This window comes from Triticum aestivum, chromosome 7A, assembly GCF_018294505.1.
Source record: "Triticum aestivum cultivar Chinese Spring chromosome 7A, IWGSC CS RefSeq v2.1, whole genome shotgun sequence".
Lineage (NCBI taxonomy): Eukaryota > Viridiplantae > Streptophyta > Magnoliopsida > Poales > Poaceae > Triticum > Triticum aestivum.
This window is the reverse complement of record NC_057812.1, coordinates 703,711,950-703,732,791: the sequence shown is the minus strand read 5'-3', so window position 1 is coordinate 703,732,791 and position 20,842 is coordinate 703,711,950. Positions and strand designations below refer to the sequence as shown.

Genomic DNA, 20,842 nt, shown 5'->3' with positions numbered 1-20,842 from the left:
TGAAGAACATCGTATAGTAATTAATATACTAAGCAATGAAAGTTTAGCTTCAAAAATAATGTATGCAAAAGATGCACTAATTAAGGACAAATAGTTAAAATCTTACCATCTTTCGATTATAGATGTGACTGTAGTTCAATACGATCACCATTGGTCGCACGTTTTGAGTACTAACATTTCTAAGTTCAGGAAAAAAATTTGTCTTGACAGTATTAAGATCCTCAAGCCATGAAACATAATGACTTATCTCCTCGCAGTTTAGTTGAGCCCCGGGGCAGTAGTAGGTCCTGTCTACCAAGCGCTGGACATGTTTGCTCGAACCGAAATAAGCTGACAATACAAATTAGTTGTCAACTATTTTTGAATAAACTGTATCAAAGACATAAACATATGCATGCATGGTTGAGAAAAACTCACATAATGGTAGAACTGGAGGCGTTTGCACATTGACCCAGATGTCTATATTACCTTCAATATCATCTTCCGGACGAATATCAAAGGTGACAACCATACCAGGCTCAAATGCATAAGCCTTGCATAGTGCTTGCCAAGTTTTGCATTCAAAATGGGTGTATGTGTCTCCATTATATAATTTGACGTTGAAAGTATACCCATGCTCCGTCTTCAAGTAAACTCTCTTTACCTCCATATCATCTATAGCACTAAAACCTATCTTATCCAAGACAAAAATTCCTGCATGGCAGGGGATGCGCTAGTAGAATAGTGAAAATTTAAAATTATAAGTTGAAGCAAATGAAGTATAAGTTTTGCATTCAAATAATAATTGACAAAGTGACTTACTGTATCAACTTCGAATGTCTCATCTAGCTTGATGCTGAAGCGCCTACCATCAACAAGGAAATTTTTGTCGCACAGGCCGCGCTGGTCTTCACAGTGTTCGCACATAATGAAATCTTTTTCGTCGTCAGATGACATCTCCTATGTTCATATAGGTGAAACATTAAACACCTATTACTATCTAACATTAATTAATATCTAGCCAAATATATATTCATCTAACATTTGACATTAATATATCTAACTATATTCATCTCTAACAATTGACATTACTATATATTTAACTTTTCTATCTAATTCATCTAACATTCGACATTAATCTAACATTTATATAAACTCAAAATATATAAAAAATTAAATAAACAGAAAAACTCATTAACAAATAATATTTTAATTAGATCATCAAATCTCAGATATCTAAATTTTCTTACTAAAAATAAACTAGTTATATTAATTATTGAACTAGTTCAAATCTCATATACCTAAATAAACTAGTTATATTAATTATTGAACTAGTTCAAATCTCATATACCTAAATAAACTAGTTCGACAATTTTCTTACTAAAAATAAACTAGTTATATTAATTATTGAACTAGTTCAAATCTCATATACCTAAATAAACTAGTTCGATAATTTTCTTACTAAAAATAAACTAGTTATATTAATTATTCAACTAGTTCAAATCTCTAGTTCGACAATTTTCTATCTAGCTAATTCATCTAACATTCGACATTAATCAAACATTCGATCATCTAATTAACTTTTCTAAAAAATAGAAAATAAGTAAAAAATATGTATGTGTGTGTATGTGTGTGTGTGTAGTGTGTACGTATATATGCATGTGTGTGTATGTGTGTATGTGTGCGGCCCCGTACGCCGCCGCCCCGTACGTACGAGCGGGGGCGCCGGCGTACGGGGCGAGGGCGGCGGCGTACGTACGGGCGGGGGCGCCGCCATACGGGTCGGGTGCGACGTCGACGGACGGCGGCGCGGCGGGTATACGCGAGAGCGAGAGACGTACGGGACCGCGGCGGGGCGACGACGGACGGCGGCGCGCGGCGTTCGGGGCGGCGGCGCGAGACGGCGACGACGACGGGCGGCGGCGGGGATAGCGACGACGACGATGGACGACGGGCGACGGGCGGCGAGGACGGGTTTGAGCGGCGCGCGAGAGGTTGGAGACGAAAGAAGTGGGAGATCTAACTGAATTTTCGTAAGTGTTGTATATATAGGAGAGGCCTTAGTACCGGTTGGAGCCACCAACCGGTACTAAAGGCCAACTTTGGCCAGGCCAAGAGGCGGGAAGAGCAGGCCTTTAGTACCGGTTGGTGGTTCCAACCGGTACTAAAGGGTGGTCTTTAGTACCGGTTGGAGCCACAACCGGTACTAAAGGCCTCGCGCTGCCACCCCAAAGTTTAGTCCCATCTCGCCGGGCGAAGGGCAGCCGGACTGGTTTATAAACCCAGCCGCGGCTACCTCTTCAAACTCCTCTATATAGCAGGCTTCTGGGCCTAATTAATTAGGGCGTGCTGCCCTGTGAGCCCGCTGGCCCTTCTGGGCCTGCATTTGCACACCCTAGGTCTGGCAGGCCCACTGGGCAGCGCGCCAACATATTTTTTATATATTTTTTATTTTCTGCATTATTTATTTTTTCTATTTATTTTTGAGTAGTTTTTTATATAGTTTTTTCTTTTCTGCATTATTTATTTTCTTCTATTTATTTTTGAGTAAATTTTTTGTATAGTTTTTTATTTTCTGCATTATTTCTTTTCTTCTATTTATTTTCTTCTGGAAATTGAATGTTGCATACTGAACAATTAGGTAAATGACCGAAAAACAACAAATGAATGCTGTCGTGACCCTCTCCACTCTTTCGCGCATGCTATGCGGGTGATATGATGATACCATGCCAAGTTTCAACATTTTCAGGATTCATTTTGTAGTGATTTTCAATTTCACGGTCATTTAGCTCTCTAAACAATTAGATAAATGACCAAAAAATAACAAATGATGTCAGAACATGTTGGAAATTGATGACGTCGCTTTGAATGCTGCATGCTAAACACAAAAGAAGTTCGGAGTTCAAATAAGTTTAAAAAACATTGAAGTGGCCATGTAACAGATGAGTTCTCGTCCGAAACCCTGATACTCTGAAAGAGTTTGTCCAGTTTGTACACGAAGTGCGTCCAGTTTTTGCCGTGACCCTCTCTACTCTTTCGCGCATGCTATGCGGGTGACATGATGATACCATGCCAAGTTTCAACATTTTCAGGATTCATTTTGTAGTTATTTTCAATTTCACGGTCATTTAGCTCTCTAAACAATTAGGTAAATGACCGAAAAACAACAAATGATGTCAGAACATGTTGGAAATTGATGACGTCGCTTCGAATGCTGCATGCTAAACACAAAAGAAGTCCGGAGTTCAAATAAGTTTAAAAAACATTGAAGTGGCCATGTAACAGATGAGTTCTCGTCCGAAACTCTGATACTCTGAAAGAGTTTGTCCAGTTTATACACGAAGTGCGTCCAGTTTTTGCCGTGACCCTCTCTACTCTTTCGCGCATGCTATGCGGGTGATATGATGATATCATGCCAAGTTTCAACATTTTCAGGATTCATTTTGTAGTGATTTTCAATTTCACGGTCATTTAGCTCTCTAAACAATTAGGTAAATGACCGAAAAACAACAAATGATGTCAGAACATGTTGGAAATTGATGATGTCGCTTTGAATGCTGCATACTAAACACAAAAGAAGTCTGGAGTTCAAATAAGTTTAAAAAACATTGAAGTGGCCATGTAACAGATGAGTTCTCGTCCGAAACCCTGATACTCTGAAAGAGTTTGTCCAGTTTGTACACGAAGTGCGTCCAGTTTTTGCCATGACCCTCTCTACTCTTTCGCGCATGCTATGAGGGTGATATGATGATACCATGCCAAGTTTCAACGTTTTCAGGATTCATTTTGTAGTGATTTTCAATTTCACGGTCATTTAGCTCTTTAAACAATTAGGTAAATGACCGAAAAACAAAAAATGATGTCAGAACATGTTGGAAATTGATGACGTCACTTTGAATGCTGCATACTGAACACAAAAGAAGTCCGGAGTTCAAATAAGTTATTAAAAATAAAAAAGAGGTGCAATGCTGGTTAATTTGCTTCAAGCCATTCGAAATAGTGTAGACTGCACTGCACATAGCTCAGTGCAATCTATGCTATTCCGCAAGGCTTGAAGCTAATCAACATGTAGGTGAGCATTGCAACTCTTCGTCATTGTCTGTGCACTCACGGCTTATAAACCGCTCATACGCCTCTCTCTTGGCGAGGTGGGACTAAAAATCAGCTTACAAAGAAACTCTAGTACCGGTTCATGGCATGAACCGGTACTAAAGGTCTTCGTGGGGGCCCAGACTGACCATAGCCTGACATAGCCTCATTAGTACCGATTCGTGGCATGAACCGGTACTAAAGGTTACCCACGAACCGGTACTAATGATGCTCGCCCGCCTAGCCGTTGGAACCGGCACTAATGGTCACATTAGTGCCGGCTCAAATTCAAACCGGCACTAATGTGCTTCACATTTGACCCTTTTTCTACTAGTGCTTCAAGGCCTAGAATCAGCGCACGCGGACTTGGCAATCAAATTCCAGCGGCAGCAGGAGCAGATCGACTCACTTAGCCAGCAAAGGGGGTCTCAGCAGCTGCAGCAGCTAGCGGATGATCCAGCATTGGATACCACCGCCCCATCCATGCCGAGAAGCAACGTGAGTTCTGCCCCGTTTGACGCAATGCTGGATAGATACCCCATGGATGATATCGCGGAGAACACTAACTGTGAGCTACACTTCAAAATTAAGAACATATCCTTGAAGGTGGCGGACGGCGTTGCTTATACAAATTCCCCTGATGCAACCTTCCATTGCAACCCGATTCCAGCAGGCTATGCTCGTGTCATGGTTGATGAGGTGGTGGACCAATATTCGGGACTAGAGCTTGACATTCTTGGAGGTGACGAGGAGCACACACTTGGAGATGCCAAACATCGTATCATCCTATGGAGAAAGGATTGCATCATCTTACGAAGGCCACCGACACCGCGTCACCCGACTCCTCGTCGAAGTCCGCCACCGAGTCAGCAGACTCCCGCTCCTCCAAGTCCACCAACGCGTGAGGCCACTCCTCCTCCTCCAAGTCCGGCAAAGTGTCAGGCCACTCCTCCTCCAAGTCCGACACAGCGTCAGACGTCCACTCCTCCTCCAAGTCCGGCACAACCTCAGGCCACTGCAAGTCCGGCACAGCTTCAGGCCACTCCTCCTCGTCCAACTCAGCCCCGTCAGCCGTCTCCGCCGCCTCAGCAATCGCAGAAGAGACACCCCACAGCTATGGTGCGTAGCGGTACGAGTCGAGGTCATAGTACAGGAAGTACAGGCGGAGGCAAGCGATATAAATATGGTCCAAACCTCACTACTCCTCTTCCTGAGAGGGCTTACGACAGGACCGAGGAGCAAACCAATGCCATAGTGCGAGCAGAAGTCGACGCCCATTTTGGATCGAAACCGCCACCGCTGCCAAGGGAGAAAGTGCCTGTGGAAGTAGTTGACCACTTCATTCGTATGGCTCAACCACCAGCTCCTAAGACTGTTGACACAGACTATGAGCGCCACATCAGGAAGTTACATCGACAACGTCTACAGAAGAAGGTGAGCTCGAGCTCGAGCAAACAACAAGCAGCTGTCAAAAAATGCAGGAAAACCGTTGCCCAGCTGGGAGAACAGGCGGCGCAATCGATCCCCCCGCTTGTTGTGCTGCGAACAACACGTGACAGTACGCGCGCCCAATATTATTGTGGGCAAACAGTTTATGTTCCCGAGGTGGGCGATGTCGTAATAACCCAGGAGCATATAATGCAGGCTGAAACTCTCAACATCACTGTTGGACAACTCCTCAAGATCGAGGACATGCCTGTGCTTACAGAGGAGGAAATAAAACGGAAATATGCCCGGGGCCAACCTTTGGTCAAGCCAGAAGAGGTCAAGAAGCTCCCAACGAGAATGTATGAATTGCATCAATGGTACATGGACATTACCAAGAGATCCGATCGAGAGTCCCTCATGGTGCAAGTCAAGAAGGATCATTACTACCATGAGAATGCTGTGACCGTTGAGTATTCTGAACTGTTTCAGTTATACAATCAAGACGCACTCGACAAATCTATCGTCAGTTGCTATTGTCTGTAAGTGATTTCTTCTGTAATTTAAGTCTCAAGCTAGCTGTAGTGATCCTTTTGATCAATCATTACCTGTAATTATCCTCACTATATTCTTTTCTGTGGTATTATGCAGGATGAAGATGTATGAAATGAGAAAAGGTGGACGCTATGGCATTGGGTTCATTGACCCAAACACTGTTAATGAATACACATGGAAAATAAACAAGCATTATGAAAAGCAAGTAGAGGACAGCATGCTAGAGTTCTTGAAGCGCCTCAAATACAATGAAGATATACTACTTCCTTACAACTTCCAGTGAGTCACACTTTCTTGTACTACAAATTCTCTGTTTTTGCCTACTAGCTAGCTACATGTTTTTGCTTACATATGCCCGCTTAATTAAGACATGCAAACATGTGTGCATGCAGATTTCACTGGATCTTGTGTGTCATTAAAGTTGACGCCGAAACAGTTCAAATACTGGACTCACTACTCAAAGCAAATAGTGACTATAACATCTTGTTTGGGATAGTCAACAGGTAATTTCAATCATTATTAACTATATATCTCGACCTATTTAGTTCATCATTTCATGATATGAACTATTTAATAACCCTTTTATTCATTTTCTTTGTCGGCGGGCAGGGCTTGGGCAAGGTTCATCAGCGTCATGGAAGGCGAATGAAAACGACAGCTGAAATGGTTTCGACCCAAGGTAAGTAATTAAGTAGTACTAGCTAGCTAGCTAGCTGCCATCTCTTTAATTATCATGCTTGATTAATTATTATCTGATCAAATTAAATTCCATTCTCGTAATAAAGGCCCTAAAGTAGGCGCAGGGGACTGATCTGTGTGCATTCTGCGTTTGCGAGAACATTCGCATGATGGCGTTCGAAAGGAGCAGATCTCAAAGACAGGAATGGGTACGCTTGTCAGAACACTATTCACAATTTTTACACCATTATCGATATCTAGTCACACAACTAATACACATGCATATTGATCTCCTTCTTAACAGTTCAAAGAGGTGCGAGACAAGCTCCTAGAAACGGAGCACGTAGAAGCACTTCAAGAGGAAATAGCGGGATTTTTGCTCGACCAGGTCATAAATCCGAAGGGAGAATACTATTATCCGCTACCGCCCCCATCGACCAGGTCATGAACCACTTCCAATTGTCATCGTGCTCCGAAGGCACCAATTAGACTAATGCCACTGGCTCCGAAGGCAACATGCATATGTAGGAGAAATTGTATATAGCTATACATGTGTGTATGTGTGAATTAATATGGTGGTTTGTGAGACATTGATGATATATATATGATTGGTTCTACTAGAAATTATATATATATATATATATATATATATATATATATATATATATATATATATATATATGCATAACGTGTACAATGTGTAGTATCGTAAAATACCAGCAAACGAAAAAGAATTAAAATGGAAAACACAAAATTAAATGAAAAAGAAATCATAAAACCAAAAAACCCCCAAACATTTTAGTACCAGTTGGTGTTACCAACCGGTACTAAAGGGCTCCCGGCCCCCGGAGCTGGCTCGTACCACGTGGTTGCCCTTTAGCACCGGTTCGTGCTGAACTGGTACTAAAGGGGGGGCTTTTAGTGACCACACTTTAGTGCCGGTTATGGAACCGGCACTAAAGGGCCTTACGAACCGGTGCTATTGCCCGGTCCTGCACTAGTGGTTGTAACTTGTTGATCACTGTTTTGATCACTTTAGAGTTTTTCTTTCTTACTCCACTGAGGTATAGCTTGGGTCTTGTATGACATTGCTACTTGCCAGTGTGATGCTTTATGCGTGTGCGTTGGTGTTGGTTATGTGCATCTTAGCTATGCAAAAGCCGGGCGTATGCTCATTAGAGCATGTACAATGGTTGATAAGATAGTCTTATCTTAAGTCTTGCATGTAATTTAGATATGACAAGAAAAACATGTCTACAATGGGTCCTCTCTTAGCTTTATCATCAATAACTAGTTATTCCTAAAAATGTGGTGAAATATATTGTGCTAAGAGATCATCTCTTGTCTTTTCTTAAATACTAGTAAGCATGCACGTGCAACACACGTCTCCACAATTCAATCCATTTTTTGAATTTCACAATTATTTATTTAGTTCCCTTTTCTATTGGTTTTGTTCATCTACACCTTTTTAAATTCAAAAAACTATAGAAAAAATATATGATATGTGCTATTCCCAAAAGAAAAAAAATGGAAATGTGACATACGTAATGAATGGGATTATCTAGGATAATAAGTACACCATTTTGTTAACTATCCCCGAGACACTAACATAATTTTTTGAAGTGCATTGTTTGACCATACACACAAGAGTAAAGAGCTTATTTGAAAAGTGTGCAAAAAGGGATCTTCAGATATATTGTATCAAACAAAGAGTGAGTCTGCCAAATCAAAATTCAGAAACTAAGACTTGATAATAGCATCCATTAGCTGCCATATATATATCATCACTTCTAATAATTAACCTCCAGGAACTCTTCCTGTCGAGAGAACTATACAACAAGACATGAAAAGGAATTGCATGCTTAGACCAAATAATTACTAATCTTGAACCATAGCTTCAGACCAAATAACCAAATAACTAACACGCAGCTGGTGAAATCAACTACAGTATTCCCAACAATATGAACATATTTTTGATGCAAAACAACTACATACGCATAATTTGGTGTCCAAGATTTGGCATCTTATCAATTCGTCCAAGCTTTCCATGTGGCTCCGCATCTCGTTCTTATTCTCTCGTTGCAACAGCAAAACAGAAGAATGTTATTGCTGCAATTTTTACATTTCAAAGTACCACAAATACACCCCATACTTGGATTTGTACAACAATAGGATGAAACTATTGCTATGTAATATATTTTTTGTCAAGAGACTTGAAATATCCTAGATTTAATGCTTGTACAAGTTCAGTTAAAATGGCTTAACAAGTGTACAGACTACAGACTGAACTTATTTTGACTGCGTAGATTAATCAAAAAATTGGGGGGTTTCACACCAACTGACCGTAGTATCAAATACCACATACCAACTCATGTAGTAATATACAACAAAAATAGTAGAAGAAAACAATACAATGACAGAATGACTATAGGTAGCAGACGTGCATAGGAAGGCATGGGCAAAAAAATCGATGATTTTCATCACATAGTAATCATGCACGCGCAACACACGTGTAACTATAGGAAGAAATATACTCATTCAATCCTATTTAGTAGGTAATTATTAAATAAAATCAACAAAATAATATACAGCAGAATCCACATCAAGTGGAACTAACAACAAGTCATATGTTGTCTTAAAAAACATGATGTGAAATAAATCTAGTCATGCGAAAATCAGTTACCAACAATTGGATTTCCCTGGACCCTGCGCAAGCGGGAGCTACATGCACCAGGTTGCCCTTAGTAGCTAGAAACCTGAATTGGTGCTCAGCGGCTCACAGAGATTAATACTATGTTTTTTGGTGGGGGTTGCCACATTATTCTTTAAATATTTTTTTACGGAGCCTAGAAAATCCAACTTACTGTTGTGGCCCATATATCTTGATCTGTCGGACACGGGTGTCCCTCTCATTCAGGTGATTGGCCAACACCGTGACTTGGAGCATAAATGTGTGAATGAATGTTTCTCTGTACAAACATGAAAGAAAAAGAGTTCTGCAACTGTCTGCAAAGCCATAAAATTAAGTTGTGGTATCCAAATAGTATCATTATCCCATTCAATTAGTTTCCACTCTTAAGAGATGAAAAGGCTGAAACCCTCATGTATTTTCAGTAGCAAATTGTTATGTCAAAGAGGAAGCTAATATGACATTAATAGACTGAAATGAGTTAATTGCAGCATCAGATATGCTTGACACTTTGACAGAACGTTAGTAACACTGTTAGCACTATGAAGAATATATTATTTGGAAATTCTATAACATAAATGCATAGTATGTGATCAGATCGTACTGTGAGTCTCTGAGCTACCTTTTGAAATTCAAATGCTAGAAGGACTTGTATGATTATCCTACAATTACAAATGCATACTTGGAATAATGAGAAAATTATGGTTCAGACTCAAAGTGTCAGGCTGAATGACAAGAGCGAATCGAATAGTAAAAATCATGGTGCAGGAAAATAGCAACACAGATCAAGAAAAAAACTGGGGCTGAATATTGTAAAACACACAAGCAAAAATCATGTACGCTGTAAAACACACATAAATTTTTTCTTATGATTTCTCTCTCCTCCACCTCATCATTTATCCTATGTGGCATTGCTAAGATAGAACCATTGTACATGCCCTTATGTTTTCCTTGATGCTTCATCTTGAGTTAATAGAAAAACGGATCTCGTTTGTTTCATCCTCGATGCCGGCCGCCTGACACGTCCAAACAAACGCACGCCTCCAACGGCAACAAAGAAGAAGGGTCCAAACGACGGCAGGGTTTGCAGTTGGAGCAACTCGACCGAACTGCACCCAAGCCAAGAAGCGGCCAAGGGAGGACGCTCGGCAACGCAACAAGGAATTCCTCCGTCATCTCAAGTAGTACTCCTCAACGCCATTGATAAAATCCTCACGTGTACTACAGCCTCACATGATCACCTCTATCCCTTGGGTAAACTGCCGCCCGCCCGTGATCCCTCTGCCTCTGCCGCAGGGCCCCCGCGCGGGCCTCTTTCTCCTGCGCCCCGTGCGCCCCCCCGGCGAGGACGAGTGCTGGTAGTTTATAGCTTTTGACTCCTCCGTTCGCTTTTTCCTCTCTTTTCTTCCGGCTTCGGGTTCCCTCACTCCCATGCCGCCTCGCCACAACGCCGCCAGCTTTCTTGTGCTCTCCCCCCACTCCCGGTAGGATTTCCCGAGAGAGAGAGGGGGAGAGCAAAAGATAAAGATCGAGAGGTCAGGAGAGAGGTGGGTGTATGGAGATGCCGGCGGCCCCGCCCCCATTGCTGCCGCTGCGCTCCTCTGTTCTCTTCTTGCTCCTGCTGTCCTCGTGCTCGTTGGCCAGCGGGAGGGCCGCCGTTTCTTCCCCGGCGCCGGCGTCGGTGGGGGCCGCCAATGGGACCGCATCTTCTTCTTCTTCTCCGGTCGTTCTGGCGTCTCCCCCCGTCGGTACGTGTGTGGCTGCCGCCCAGGGATCAGGATTCAGGGCCTGCATTTCTCGTTCCTTCCTCTGAATTTCCTGTGTGTGTGTTCTTGCTTTTTTCTATCCGAACTTCGGAACATCTAGCAAGTTCAGAGTTTTTTCCTCTGGGAATTTAATTTGGATTGGAACTGCTATGCATATCTCGGATCTTTGTAATTTCATTCTCGCAAATATCAACGAATTACGATGGGTTGGTTCGTTTTCTCCAGCTGGGGAATTTTTCCTCGCCTTCTTTTATTCGACCTCTGTGGCCAAAAACTGCCTTTCGGGATCTCACATTCCGTTCAAATTTTCGGGGGAGCAGAACCTGCTCTCCCTTTAACGTCACTGCGGAATTTCTGGATCGAGTTTAATGCCATTAAACCGCTTGTTCCGTTAGAATCCACTGCATCCAAAATTCAAATCTCTCTTCAGGTTCAGGGAAGGGCCGTTCCAAAGATTTTTTATATAGCCCACCGATAAAAAGCTCTACTACTGTTCATCTTCTCGAGTTGGTAGATTGTGCTTCTTGAAATGTCCAATTCCACCTAATTCCAACTCCTCTGTGTGTTGCAGTGATCACAGTGGAGAGGCACCACCACTACCACCGGGAGCTGGTCATCGCCACCGTGCTCGCCTCGGTCGCCACCATCATGATCTTCCTCACCACCTTCTACGCCTGGACCATGTGGCGCCGGTCTCGCCGGATCTCCCACGGCAAGGCCGCCCGGCGACCAGGTCCTGCCTCACCCTCATTGCTTCTTCAGCTCATAATCGTGCTTGCTTGGGATGATTAAGCCAGACCATCCACCAACTTGTTACATTGTTCAGACACCACCACCACGAAAGGGATCACGCTGGTGCCGATCCTGAGCAAGTTCAACACGGTGAAGATGAGCAAGAAGGGGCTGGTGGCCATGATCGAGTACCCGTCGCTGGAGGCGGCGACGGGCAAGTTCAGCGAGAGCAACGTGCTCGGCGTCGGCGGCTTCGGCTGCGTCTACAAGGCGGCGTTCGACGGCGGCGCCACCGCCGCGGTGAAGAGGCTCGAAGGCGGCGGGCCGGACTGCGAGAAAGAATTCGAGGTGAATGTTGCCTCCTTGTTACCACTGTCCATTGCCTCCACAAGTGCTAGTGGTGGGTTCTTGCTGTAAGTGTAAAAATGCTTGTGCTGTGGTTGTTGGGCAGAATGAGCTGGATTTGCTTGGCAGGATCAGGCACCCCAACATAGTGTCCCTCCTGGGCTTCTGCGTCCATGGTGGCAATCACTACATTGTTTATGAGCTCATGGAGAAGGGATCATTGGAGACACAACTGCATGGTGTGTATATGATTGGCCCTGCCACTTATTGGCTGCAGCTCTTTCTTGAGATCTTCCTGATTGGGAGCTTTTGATGCATTGTCTTCAGGGCCTTCACATGGATCGGCCATGAGCTGGCACGTCCGGATGAAGATCGCGCTCGACACGGCCAGGTTCTTATGATCTAATAATCCCTACACTTTACTTCGCACCTAGCCCGAGCGATGATTTTTCAATTCATGTGCCAATGACTGTCTGTTTGTATAATATGGTAAATTGAAACCCGGCAGGGGATTAGAGTATCTTCATGAGCACTGCAATCCATCGGTCATCCATAGGGATCTGAAATCGTCTAATATACTCTTGGATTCAGACTTCAATGCTAAGGTACACTGCTTCAACTTTTCATTAAGGTCAGCTTATTTTTTTACATGCTGACTGCAGGTAACAGAGTTGAAATGTGCATTTCTTTTTACTTGTCGATTGCACAGATTGCAGATTTTGGCCTTGCTGTGACAAGTGGGAATCTTGACAAAGGGAACCTGAAGATCTCTGGGACCTTGGGATATGTAGCTCCTGAGTACTTATTAGACGGTGCAATCTCCTTTTGTTCTAAAATTCGACTTCTATCTTTTGTGTAAAAGGATTAAACTATGAACAGCAAAATTCTCCTTTCATCATGTAACTATCAAGCGACCCTGTCAATTTCAGGGAAGTTGACTGAGAAGAGCGACGTCTACGCATTTGGCGTAGTGCTTCTAGAGCTCCTGATGGGAAGGAAGCCTGTTGAGAAGATGTCACCATCTCAGTGCCAATCAATTGTGTCATGGGTAATCTGCATTTCGTACTCTGAACTTACCAAGGCATCGAGTAATTCATTTGTATTTCACAATTTGATCAGCAAGCTTAGGAAGTAACTAGTTCTCTTTCAGTATTCATATTTCTGTTGCAACATAGCATACTTTGAATTTATCTGTGCAGTAATATCATTTGACATGTTCAAAACCGCACGCAGGCCATGCCTCAGCTAACCGACAGATCGAAGCTCCCCAACATCATCGACCCAGTGATCAAGGACACAATGGACCCAAAGCACTTATACCAAGTACCCATCATGAACAAACTGCCATTATTCTCTAATGTAGACACATTTATCTTTCCAACTATTTAGGCTGTTGTTCTCTGTGCCTGTGCAGGTTGCGGCGGTGGCCGTTCTATGCGTGCAGCCCGAGCCGAGTTACAGACCGCTGATAACAGATGTTCTCCACTCTCTTGTTCCTCTGGTGCCCGCGGATCTCGGGGGAACGCTCAGAGTTACAGAGCCACATTCTCCACACCAAATGCACTATCCTTCTTGAGAAATGATCCTACAAGTTTCGTCGAAGCGGGAGAAAGGGAATTATACGGTCCAGAGTAGATTGCTGTTTATTTTGTAACCTATATCTCACCTGTCCCTGCTGCTTATCTGAGGACGAGTGAGAGCTCCAGCCTGCTGCTTTTGCTGGTTGGGCAGAGAGAATTCTGCTTTGGAGAGAGTTGTCTCATATATGTCTTTTCATGCACAAAGAAACGAAAGCATTTTTCTCTTCTGCTCTGTGGATCTGGTCACTGCTGTGCGGATCCAAAATTTTCCACACACTGTTGTCTCGATTGCGTTTGAGATAGCTGTGATTTGGACTCCACACAGGCCTCAACAGTTGCCAACAGCTCTGTTTACTGCATACGAAATCTGATTATGGATTTTCCGACAGTGATCGCAATGCTTCCTCCCAAAAAACATAAATGTAATGCAGCAGGTGCACATGTTCATATCAGGCAGGAAAATAATAATAATAATAATAATAATCACATGGTTGCATTATCTTAATTTGACTGAACATGAACGGATGGAGCAGGCATCCGTGCATAGTTTCACAAGGAGCATGTCCATATATGTTTTGAGTAAGCAAACCATAAGTGGCAGTGACATGGACTCAGTGCTTTACTAGCCTAGGCCTGCTTTGTAGCTCTGCTGGCAAGTGACAGTCTCCTCCCAACCACAACACCATGGTTGCCCTGCGCTCAAGGTAGGACATCATGGGCAATCAAGGTGGTCAGTAAACATCAAGTCCCCCTCTCATTTTCCCCAGGGCAGTCAGGTAATCTCCATGCATAAAAAATGCTGCTTTACATGCCATCTAGAACCTGCCTTGCTTCTGATGCCCTCCTCATCATGCAGGCTATGATATGATATGATATGATCAGAATTCAGAGACAAAAACTTGCACAAGACAACCTCTGGATGCATCTCGCTGAAGCCCCTCCAGGTCGGCAGAGAAGATATGTTTTCCTTGCTTGATGGGGAGATGGCAGCTGCTTCATTCAATTGTGACAATAACTGCACATGCATGCACAGCCAGCTTGGGGCAGCAACTACTGCTCACTCCACAGCTCCCTGTCCTCCCTCCTCTTGAGTCTTATGTTTTTGTTTTGCTTATTTGCTGTAGAAGAACTGTGTGTGGCAATCTCCTTGGCCAGTATTGCTGATTATTAGTGGTAAGCTTTTGATTCTTGTTGCTGTAGCTGCACTTTGGGAGGGCTTCAGCTAGCTAGCTAGCTAGCTATTTCAGCTACATGCTTTCTGCCTCCCTGTACTTGCTGCCCCCTTTATTATGGGCCTTGCCTTTCTGCATTTGAGGATGATTTGACAGGTTGTTGTTTGTTTCAACATTATTACTTTTGATAAAATACATGTATCTTTTCAAATCCTTATAAACACATGCATGTAAGCTTTTCGTGATACTTCCTGAATGCTGTTGCAAGTATGTGCCTCATTCATTTCCTCTGCTCCCACCAGCAAAGCATTATTAACAATAAAATGATCAACGACCAAATCATAGAAAACCCAAATGCTCAAATAATAATATGAAAATAATAATAATCAACAACCAATTTTCGTACCAGCACAAAAAATGTCAGGGGCGATGGCTCTCTGAAACCGATGTAGGATGGGCTCTGACAGAGAAGCGGCCGGTTGTTAGTGTCAGTTAGGCGTTGAAATCAAGCAGCGGGAGAGACGGGATCGTATGCCGCGGCCACCACCGGAGCCGAAGTGGATGCTGTGACTAGGAAGGGACGTGCCAACAGTGGGATTGGACCATGCCTCATGATGCATGCTGCAACCACCGGCCTTCAATGTTACTATCTCTTTTTTGTTTGAGGAATGAATGGGCAATGCTCGTTGGCACACGGATGTCATTGCTTTTTTGTTGTTGTTGTTGAGTTGCTTTACTTTCGAAATTATGAAACATCTTTTAAAAATTAGGTGAAATTTACGGTATCGAATATTTTTAAAACGTGACATATTTTAAAATTTAAACTATTTAAAAATACTCCCTCCGTTCCTAAATATAAGTATTTTTAGACATTTTAAATGGACAACAACATACGGATGTATGTAGACATATTTTAGAGTGTAGATTCATCCACTTTGCTCCGTATGTAGTCAATTTTGTTAATAACCTGAAATAAAAAGGAAAACCTAGAAAAAAAGAAATAGTTGCCCTGCCCATTCCCCCATTGGGCTGGCCCAAAAGCAAGTACTATGGGTGCGTGTTTGCTTTCCTAAAGACAACGGGAGCAACTAGTTGGAGCCCCCCCCCCCCCGGTGTAGGGCACTTTTCCTAGCGCCTTCATGTGTCACGTGTTGGTTGCTCCCCCAATCGGAACAATTGTTTTTTTCGGATTTCTTCTTTCTTCAATTTTTGTTTGCCAGAAACGTGGAGCATAATTGTGCTTCTCCATTGAAAGCAAAAGTGTGATTTCCACAAAAGGGAAGCACGAATCGCACGAAACCCAAAGTGCTTCTATGCTTCACCAAAGTGAAGCAAAGTTGTGTTTCCGCATGAAGCACAATTGTACTTCTCCGAAAGTGAAGCACAATTAATATAGTTTGAAAGCATGGTGTAGTTTAATTTTAAATCACGGGTTAGTACAGATTTGGAGCACAGATTTCTCTCAAAGTTCGTCAAATCTATTAAGATGAGATCCAGTTTTGAAGATCTTGGCATTAGGACACAAACTGATTGTGGTTTGGAAGCACAGTTTGAGAGATAAATCACTTGAAAAATCGAATGTATAGGAAAGTGCAGAAATAAACCCATCCGTCTCTCCCCTCACATAGAAAGAAACTCTACGAGAAAAAGATGGAAGTAACCTTTGCAATAGCTATCCCTTAATTAGTGATTTTGAGGGACACGTTGTGCGCCAAATACTATTCCCTGCGTTATGTGGGAATACTAGGCAAATGTGCACCTCAACCTGGCCCTGCTATACTGGGCCAACCTATTTTATTTTTTCCTTATGTATGCTTTTCACCGGTTTGGGGGAGGTTCTAAAAACTACCCTGAACTAGAATTTCTTTTCTGTGCTTTCATTTTGTCGGTTTACTTTTGGTTTTCACTTATTACTACCACTGTACCAAAAGATAAGACATTTTTTCTATTTAATTTGAATTAGTGTACATCTTTTGTGTTCACGATTTCTTGAACCCATGAACATTTTTGAAATTAAAAACATTTTAAAATTGCGACAACTACACCATTAGTGCTAAAACTTGGCACCAATGGTCACCTTAGCACTAAAACTTGTGGTGTACATTAAAGTGGTGCAAGAAGTTGGCAGAGAAGTGCAAATGCGGTTTCAATCCCAATCGCATATTCCCGCGGCACTGATGTGACACTATAGATCCGTACTCTACACATAGACGATGCCATGTAGGCAATTTCTAATCATGTGTACTGTCTAATGACAGGTGGGACCCACTCACAAATTTAGCGAACCTTTTTTGGTTTCTTGAACTTGTTATAAATCTATGAATATTTTGAAACTGGTGAACATATTTTCGATTCATGAACATTGTCAGAAGTCGTGAACTTTTTTCAATTTGCAAACATGTTTTGGGAAATTGTGAACATTTATCAAATTCGAATGTTTTTCCAATTAATTAACCTTTTCGAATTCATGAACAATTTTTTAATTCACCGCCATTTTTGAGATCCATGAACGTTGTTTTGAATTCTCGAATATGGAATGTTTTTTCGATTTCGTGAAGTTTCATTAATTGGGAAACATTCTTGAATTCACAACATTTGTATGATTCACATTCTTCTATTGAGATTGGCGAACATTTTTTTAGTTGTCGAACATTCATTAAATTCTTGAATATTTTTAAATTCACAAACATTTTTTGAATAAGTAAACTATTTATAATTTCACCCATATTTGTGAAATTCGGAATATTTTTTGTATTCTTCAACATTTTTGTCCTGAAATTCCCAATCTCTTTTTAGTTCATGAATAATTTCAATATCCACGGTTGTTTTTAGGAGATTTGAAAGATTGTTTTTGAAATCACACAATGTTTCTGAATCTGGAATTTTCCGAAAAAAATTACAAACATATATTTGTGTTTTATTTTGTAGGTTTTTGTTCTTTTTTGTTTCGGTTTTTTCTTAATTATTCCGTTTTCCATATTCCCGTAATTTTTTTGAATGCCTGAACATTTTTTAATTTCAGAATAATTTAAATTTTGTGTACCTATTTTCATGTCCTGAACATTTTTATATTCATGAACATAATTTGGCTTTGATTTTAAAGAACATAGATGTTTTTGAACTCACAAACATTGTTTGGTTTGCAATTATTTTTTGAATTTGCATACATTCCCTAAATTCATGAACTTTTTTGAAATTCATAAACAATTTTTATATTCATCAATGTTTTGCAGTTAGGTTTTGATCCAGCCCCGTCATAAATATTGGGCTAGGCCCAGCAGGCTATTTTCAGAAAAATAATTGAAAGATAAAAAAAGTAAAGAAAAAACACAAAATAAAAAAAGACTCAAAATTATAAAAGACTCAAATTGATCAATAAAAAACTCAAAATAATAAAATACGCAAAATTATAAAAGATTCAAAATAATAAAATACTTTAAAACAAAAAAATACTCAAAATAATAAAAGACTTTAAGACAATAAATAGATTCAAAATAATAAACGTCTTTAATAAAATAAAAATACTCAAAATAATGAAATACTTTAAAACAATAAAAATACTTAAAATAATAAAAGTCTTTAGAACGATGAAAAGACTGAAAATAATAAGAATATAAAAAATATAGAACATTCAAAGGAATAAAAAGACTCAAAATTATTAAAAAAAATTAAAATAATAAAAGAGTTTAAAACAATAAAAAGACTCTAAAATAGTTTAAAACAATTAAAAGACACAAAATAATAACGATAAATCAAATTATAAAAAGATTCAAAATAATAAATAAAAACTCAAAAATAAAAGATTTGAATACTCTGGTTGGTCCATTTGCCAACCCCGTAGCTAGCTAAGAGGGAACAACAAAAACTAAGGGGAGCTAGCTAGTTAGGGAGAAGAGTTTTGTGGAGAATGAAAGTGAATGTGTTTGAGAAACAAGCGCCGCCAAAACACCTATATATAGGCAAAACTTAGTGGTGGCGTTCCAATACAAGCACTGTTGGAAATATGCCCTGGGCGCAATGATATTATATTTTTATATTTCCACGTTTATAATTAATAGTTTATATTCTATGCTTTAACTATTACTCCCTCCTTCCATCTATATAGGGCCTAATGCGTTTTTTAAGACTGACTTTGACTATTGACAAGATTAGTAGTACATGACATGCACAATGTGAAAATTATATCATTGAAAGCTCCTTTCACACACGAATTTAACGGTGTGCCTTGTGTAAGTTGCATGTCATATATTATTGTTCTAGTATTTGGTCAAAGTTAGCCTCGAAAAACGCATTAGGCCCTATATAGATGGAAGGAGGGAGTATGATCCTGGAATGTGCGATTCAACGGAAAACTCATATGCACGTGTGGAATGATAAACAGTAAAACCAAATTCCTAGTCTCTCCTCTAAGACTAGCTGAAGTGTTGTTAGTGATCATGTCTTTTGAATCTTAGAATGTGTTAAGTGTAACGATAGTTCTAAAACAACTTTGAGAATAAGGCGTTGAAAAAATAATGATATAAAATGTTATAAATCTTCCCAAGAGGGAATCACAAAGATAAGTGCCCATAATGACAAATGTGGAGTAAAAAACCCAAAAAACAACATATGCGATAAATGGTTCGGTTGCCACCTTTTTTGGCGAATACGGTTGCCACCTTTTAATTTACCAGGAGCGCTACGCTCCTCGGCAACGGCGCTAGAAAAGAGTCTTGATGACCCACAATGTAGGGGGTCAACTATAGATCTTTTTGATATGTAAGAGTATAGATCCCACGAGAAGCTGAAGAAAATGATAAGCACAAAAATAGCAAGGCTTCACTGCAAGTGCTAAAAGATTTTGTAGTTTGTGTTCTGTGAGTATAATCAAGCAATGGAAATTGATCAATAATAAAAATAAAAGAATGCAACATGTGGCTCAACTCTTGATAATGCCAAGGACAAGCCGATTGTCTTACTTTTGATGATCAAATGTTCTTGACGACAGCGGGATAACGAGCTAATGTACTGTGAAGCCGTGCATGTGATCGATGAACGCTCAATATTTCACTATCATGCGTCAATCATGTCATGTCTTGGGGTGCACCGCCCATTGGTATCTCCCAAAGTTAATTAGCTCCCCACTCCCCTACTGCATTCCTAGCACCTTCACACACATCCATGGCGACATAAGCAGCTGGTCTGCATGAACAAGATGGCAGAAGTATAGGTGGGCGCCAACCGTTCAACCGGATGCCCATCAAAGACAGTAGAAGAAAAAGGAGGAAAAAAAGATTCATGGGCACTAGCACCCAGGACATAGTTTTATAAAAAAACCGATCCGGGGTGAGGCACCAGAAAATTCAACCCCGACGGGGTTCGAATCCTGGCCGCAAGGTGAGCCATCCTTGCCACTAGACTACAGCCTAGTCCTCAAAAGGAGGAACCAGGAGATGAGATGGAGAGATGATTATTGACACATGGATCATGACTAGTCTAAAACCCCTTGTCTAAACCTCTTGTCGCACGAGGGATCAGAGTTGTCCGGATAGCAGTGCAAAAATTGAGGGATGAAACCAACACTTCTTTATAAAAAAATCCGCACTTGTCGATCAGTTGATAGTCTAAATTTTTACTTTTCTTTAATCTACATTATGTGTGTGCTAAAATAAAATTGCATTTTCTTCAAGTAATTAAATTAATTTAGTTTAATTATAAATGTGGCCGACTAGGCTAAGCACCGTGTCATCGTATATCAGAAATGGAAATATTTTTGGGGGGCGAGAAAACAAAATCTCACCAAAATCTGGAGGGTTTTATTTGTTGCCATCCCGCCGTCCCCCGGCCACCTTT

At 41.1% G+C, this 20,842-nt stretch overlaps 1 protein-coding gene across 1 annotated transcript; it reads left to right on the top strand.

Moving 5' to 3' along the window:
• Positions 1-10,790: 10,790 nt before the first annotated feature.
• LOC123149497 (probable receptor-like protein kinase At1g80640) lies at positions 10,791-14,065 on the top strand. The gene is made up of 10 exons (XM_044569162.1): positions 10,791-11,163; positions 11,753-11,914; positions 12,008-12,261; positions 12,365-12,497; positions 12,586-12,649; positions 12,767-12,863; positions 12,968-13,070; positions 13,188-13,306; positions 13,492-13,581; positions 13,673-14,065. Exons 1-10 carry the CDS (start codon positions 10,971-10,973, stop codon positions 13,832-13,834), a joined length of 1,377 nt encoding a protein of 458 aa, XP_044425097.1. The 5' UTR covers positions 10,791-10,970; the 3' UTR covers positions 13,835-14,065.
• The last annotated feature ends 6,777 nt before the right edge of the window (positions 14,066-20,842 follow it).

What these genes read in the sequence shown, in the direction of transcription:
- LOC123149497 (XM_044569162.1), top strand. Translation starts at nt 10,971, where the DNA reads ATGGAGATGCCGGCGGCCCCGCCCCCATTGCTGCCGCTGCGCTCCTCT. An exon ending in TCTGGCGTCTCCCCCCGTCG is followed by an intron (nt 11,164 to 11,752) that starts GTACGTGTGTGG and finishes TGTGTGTTGCAG; the next exon opens with TGATCACAGTGGAGAGGCAC. An exon ending in TCCTGAGTACTTATTAGACG is followed by an intron (nt 13,071 to 13,187) that starts GTGCAATCTCCT and finishes TGTCAATTTCAG; the next exon opens with GGAAGTTGACTGAGAAGAGC.